Source organism: Heterodontus francisci, unplaced genomic scaffold, assembly GCF_036365525.1.
Source record: "Heterodontus francisci isolate sHetFra1 unplaced genomic scaffold, sHetFra1.hap1 HAP1_SCAFFOLD_51_2, whole genome shotgun sequence".
NCBI classification, from domain to species: domain Eukaryota; kingdom Metazoa; phylum Chordata; class Chondrichthyes; order Heterodontiformes; family Heterodontidae; genus Heterodontus; species Heterodontus francisci.
Window position 1 is genome coordinate 1,709,025 of NW_027141369.1, and position 5,995 is coordinate 1,715,019.

The 5,995-nt window shown below is 45.4% G+C and overlaps 1 protein-coding gene across 1 annotated transcript; it reads right to left on the reverse strand.

Annotated features, from left to right (window-relative positions):
* Window positions 1-5,324: 5,324 nt before the first annotated feature.
* On the reverse strand, window positions 5,325-5,714 carry LOC137362995 (histone H2A-like). Its single transcript, XM_068027113.1, has one exon. The coding sequence runs from the start codon at window positions 5,712-5,714 to the stop codon at window positions 5,325-5,327; it is 390 nt and encodes a 129-aa protein (XP_067883214.1).
* Between the last annotated feature and the right edge of the window lie 281 nt (window positions 5,715-5,995).

The following is a 5,995-nucleotide window of genomic DNA, read 5'->3' on the forward strand; positions in this document are numbered from 1 at the left end:
GCACAGCAGATTGCCTTCTGTAAAGGGTATGAGTGAACCAGATGGGTTTTAATGAAAATCAATCATAGTTGCATGGCACCACTACTCAAATTTTATATTATTCATTAATGAATTGAATCTGAATTCCACCAGCTGCCATGGTGGGATTTAAACTCATATCCCCAGGGCATTAGTCTGAGTCGTGAGATTATTAGTTCAGTGACATTACTGCTATGCCAGCCTCTCCCCTACAAGGTAGTGAGATATGTCAACAAACCAATAATAATGGGGAAAGACTGGCTTTGAAAGCTGAAGTTAGACTGGAAGCATGTTTTTTCAAGTTGAAACAACCAAGGAGCTTGATCAGGCATTGAATTGTTACAGGAACACTTTCGAGGACAGCTATGAAGGCATAATCAGTGTGAAAGCTCACATCTGAATCAGGCCTGATACCAAACCAGTATATTGCAAAGTTTGGCTGCTTCCTTATGCTTCCAAAACCCAGGTTGAAGAGGAGCAAAAGAATCTGGAGAGATATGGTGTGCTGGTGAAAACTGATCACTGTGATTGGGCAAACCCAATTGTCATTGTGCCCAAGTCAGACAATCAGTCTATGTGGGGACGACAATGTCACAATGAACCAGGCAGTGGATTATGAGAAGTATCCACTACTGATCTCGAGACTTGTATGCGGATTTAGCAGGATCCAAGCTATTCACAAAGTTGGATTTATTCCATGCTTATGCACAGCTCAATGTGAATCAAGTGAATCTGCAGTATCTCACAATAAACACACACATGGGGTTATACTCCTACATAAAGCTGCCGTACGGTGTGAAGCCTTCTCCAAACTTCTTCCAAGTTACAATGGGTAAGATTTTACAAGGAGTGCTACATTGCTTGTGCAATCAGGATGATGTGTTGATCATGACTGTAACAAATGAAGAGAATTTTCAAGTGTTGGATGAAGTGTTAAAAAGGCTCAATGATCACAATGTGTCACTTGAAAAAGAACAAGTGTGCCTTTGTACAATCTGAGGTGGTGTACCTTGGCCTGATAATCAATGAAAAGTACTACAGCCAGTGAAAGAGAAGATAGAGGCTATGGTCAAAGCCCCTAAGACAAAAAGATGTGTCTGAGCTTAGATCTTTTCTACGCATGGTCCAATACTACTTGCAATTTCTGCCTGAGCATGCAATGGTGTTAGCTCCACTACATGAGTTGTTGAAGAAAGATGTGAAATGGAAATGGTCTAAAGCACAACAAGGCCACATAGTTGACCAAAAGGTCACGGAGCAAAGGCAAACAATATGTTAATGGTGTGTTGAAAGACAAAGCATTAGGACAGATTAGGTATGAATGCACTGAATATTGAACAGCAGCATGTGCAAACCTGAAAACAAACCTGAAAAAAACAGTGGGTAAGCAAACTGAACATACAGAATGAATCACACAATCACATTTAGTTTCATAGACTGACACTGAAATAATCTCACACTCAGACACAGTACCACAGACAGATAGATGTAGAATTAAACTCGCTGTCACATAATGTACCAGAAAGTGTGTCAAAATTAATCTCATACAGTACAAAAGATGGATTGAATTTGTCTCACACTCAATGTAATAGGTTTTAAGCAAGTGAAGCGGGGGTGGGGGGAGGTGGGGAAGAGAACAAAAGGGAAGGTGTGTAATAGGGCAGAGGGCAGGAGAGATTAACTGACAAGGAGGTCATGGGGCAAAGGCAAAGGGAGTGTGCTAATGGTGTAGTGAAAGACAAAATATTAGTGCTGAGAGAGTGTTAATGACAGAATAATCAATAGTTTTGTCCAAAAGCACATACTTGAAAAACCAAGTTTAAGGCAGGCACATGGTTAAACAAAAAGATAAAATAAAATAATAAAAAGGGTTGAGAGCCCTGTCAACCACAGTGAGGGGGAAATCGGAAACGAATTTGATGTAATTTTCCAGTTCGGAGCGGGAGCAGGAAATGACACTGATCCAGTCATCATTGTACCGGAAAAAGAGCTGGGGGTGGGGTCCTGAGTAGGACTGGGAAAAAGAATATTTGACATACCCCACAAAAAGACAGGCATAACCATTTACAGAGATAGGGCACAAAGAATCATCATGGAAAGAGGCTTGAGCTTCAAATCCAAAGCTGAAGTGACAGGATCAGAGGAACAGCTGTTTGTTCTGCAGTGTGGACTTCGGTCTGAGCTGTAAACAAGCAGTTCCACAACAAAGGGAGAGAACTCAAAAATTAGAGTTCTGCCTTTCAGGAATATTGCCGGGAAGCACTTTTTCACACAAAGGGTAGCGGGAACCTGGAATTCTCTCCGAAAAATCAGATAAACCTGAGGGTCAATTGACAATTTCCAACCTGAGATTGAGAGATGTTTATCCAGTGACGGTCTGAGGGTTTATGAAATCACAGCAGGTAGCTGGAGTTAAGATATAGGTGAGCCAGGATCTAATTGAAAGGTGCAGCAGGCTCGAGGGGCTGAATGGCCTACCCCCATTTCTATGTTCCTATGGCTGCAACAGGGCAGAAACTGCTGCGAACATATGTTGCATTTCACATTTAACAGCAAAAATACCAGCAGTCAGGAGCTGAAAAGGGAAAGATGACCCCTCGATGACCGGAGAATAAGTACAGAATGGCCTCCTTCATAACTGGTGATTTTATCAGGATAAGATGCCGAACATTAGAAATTAATCCAACGGGAATCGCCATCCTCCGCCTCCAGGAATTGGACAATATAATGCTGGGATGTGGGAGTTTGGTTTGGGCAGCGGGTCGGCTGTGACACCACGAACACTCCCTCTCCACCTCCTCACTCCATCACCCCACCCCCTTCCCCTCTCCATGGGCCCCCGGCATCATCCGATCCACAGATTACTTCCAGCAGACATTGCTGGGGAGTGACCGGAGTCCTGGTTCTCTGACTCCATTTTCCCTGTCCCACCCATGGCCACTGAGGCTCCTCTCCCCCCATCCACCCTGAGAGCAACTAACCCACCTTGTCCATAAATTTAAACTGGAAAAGTGTCTCGTAAAGAGTAGGAGCAGAGGGGAGGCTGTAACCCATCAAAGAGGATTGTGTTCCTGAATCCCCAACTCTTTTTGCCATGTTTCCATTCAATGTCCACACTCTGTCCTTGGTCTGTCCCTGGAGACCTGTCATGTTACGATTCTCTCCAGGGAATTTCTAAAGATATTTTCCCCATCCCTCCAGGATTGGCCTGGAGTCCCCAGCACTCCCTCCATTGCAGTACTTTCTGAAATACTACCCGTGCCATGTAATAGTCAAGAGAGACAGTGGGGAACTAGGCAGATCAACAGGATGTCTGGCAGATTCAGTGTGAGACGGTAACACTGCCGGGTAAAGGCCGCTTTCCAACTCCAATCTTAACACAGGAGATTCCCCAAACGGCTGAAATAAGGTGTTTGTAAACTGCTGGAAGAGGATGTGTGTGGAAATGGTGACGTTACTGAGTAGGTTATTTGTTATAGAATGGACTGTGTTTAGGTGGGAATATTACTGAGTGTTAATTGTAGCGGAACCATATTTAAAAGCTCCGGCTTTCTGGAAAGCCTTGACTATGAAGGCCGAGTCTGGAAGGGTTTGTGTGGAGAGCTGGGTTTCGGTTCCACTGTTAATAAAGGGTTTGAAATTGGCGAACCAGAGGAAACTGGAGGTGGAGCTGAAAGATGAGGGGCCGTTCTCTCTCTGTCTGTCACTCTGGGTGTCTCCTCCCCATCTGCTCTCTGTTCAATCTTCACTCTGTCTCCTCCACTTCCTGCTCTCTCTCTGCCATTCTCAGGCAGGTCCGGGCGGTCTGTGTAAAGTAGAGCTTGCAAGAGTCTGCTTCTTATATAGTGCAGTGATCTGAGTGGAGAATCATCATGTCTGGCAGAGGTAAAGGAGGCAAAGGACTGGGCAAAGGCGGAGCAAAGCGGCACCGCAAAGTGCTTCGTGATAATATCCAGGGCATCACCAAACCAGCAATCCGCCGCCTGGCTCGCCGTGGCGGGGTCAAGCGGATCTCGGGTTTGATCTATGAGGAGACTCGCGGGGTGTTGAAGGTTTTCCTAGAGAATGTGATCAGGGATGCGGTCACCTACACTGAGCACGCCAAGCGCAAGACGGTCACTGCCATGGATGTGGTGTACGCTCTGACACGGCAGGGCCGCACTCTCTATGGAATCGGCGGTTGAACAATTTGACCCTTTCCAGCAAACACAAAACAAAGGCTCTTCTCAGAGCCACCCACCGCCTCACAGTGACCGAGAAATGGGAGCTGGGATAGGCTGTTTTGAACAGTTCAATCAATCTGAAATATTTCAGATTTCCAGCATTCGCAGTATTTTACTTTTAATTCTTTGTTCAATCAATCTGCTGTGTTCGGGATGAAAAAAAATGGAATCCCCGAATTTGACATTTCATTTGTAGCAAGGATGTGCAGTGGGTTTGATTTTCTAAACGGGCTGTGTTAACAGTGCCCGAGGCTCGACACTTAGTTATTTCCCCAGTCGACACATGCCCTCAGTGAAAAGCCACATCACTCCTCCAGAATCACTCATTGTTTTCATAGAATTTCAAAATGATTTCGCTGCAATGAGGGAATCCGGGAGTTTTGCAGCAGCCGTTGAATCGGTCACTGGAACCAGACCCACTTGTGATGTTATTTCTCCCGAGACGGTGTTTCCTGCACTGAAACTGACAGGGTTTGTGAAACTGATCAGTTTCAGCTCAATCATTCAGGGACCTGGAATTCCCACAGTTTGAGCCCGCGCTATCCAGAGCCCACTTCTGATTGGTCACCCACGTCTCATTCACATGTCTGAACCAATCGCAGAGCCTCGAATTAGAAAATACAGCAAATCACTGGCTTAAATTGGCAGAAAGTTTGAATTCGAAAAAGCCGTCAATTTCAGTGTCGGAAAGAAGCGAATTAATGGCGTTAGTTTAAAGCTGTTCTTAAAATCGGGCCAGGACTTTGTGCTGATAAAAGCGGAATAAAAGAAGCTTTTGATGGATTATATATATTACGAAGTTTTAATCTGTAATTTTTTTGTCTACTTATCTGTCCATGGCGGGAAGACTCTATTCAGCAATCTGTAACGGGACAAATAACTCACTCAGTGTGGAATTAATAAATTAGACAGGTTTTGGGGTGACAGTGAGAAATCACTGAAACAGATGCTTAAACATTTGAAATAGTTCTCATTCGGTCCTGTTACTGGCATTTTGGAATCAGACAGTAACGAGCCCTTTCACAGAGACTGTGGGTGGCTCTGAAAAGAGCCTTTGGTTTATTTGATGACATTTCGGCCGCTTTACTTTTTCTGGGAGCACTGAGCGCTGGTTTTCTTGGGCAGCAGCACGGCCTGGATATTAGGCAGCACCCCGCCCTGAGCAATAGTCACTCCCCTCAGCAACTTGTTGAGCTCCTCATCGTTGCAGACGGCCAGCTGCAGGTGTCTGGGGATGATGCGGCTCTTCTTGTTGTCCCGGGCCGAGTTCCCGGCCAGCTCGAGGATTTCAGCAGTCAGATACTCGAGCACAGCAGCCAAATAGACCGGGGCTCCGGCACCCACACGCTCAGCATAGTTGCCCTTTCTCAAAAGCCTGTGAACACGGCCCACCGGGAACTGCAGTCCGGCCCGGGAAGACCGAGACTTGGCCTTGGCCCGAGCTTTGCCGCCGGTCTTTCCTCTTCCAGACATTTCCACAATCTCGCAAATACTTTCACAAAGAATGGATAACTTCCGCCGCATTCACTTTACTTATAGCCTGAAAACTCTCCCCATTGGCCGGTACTTAATTCACCTCATTTGCCTATATTCTTCACCAATCAGGTCACTGACAACAGAGGTGGGCGGGGTTTACCGCCAAAACATCAGAAGCAGAAAATTTGTCAATTTCATAAAGACCGCCAATTTCATTGTCAGAAAGGAGCGGATTAAAATAAATGTCATCCTGAGTCAAATATTTAAAATCCTTTGTC

Coding starts and splice junctions, on each gene's coding strand:
- LOC137362995 (XM_068027113.1), bottom strand. CDS start 5,714: ATGTCTGGAAGAGGAAAGACCGGCGGCAAAGCTCGGGCCAAGGCCAAG.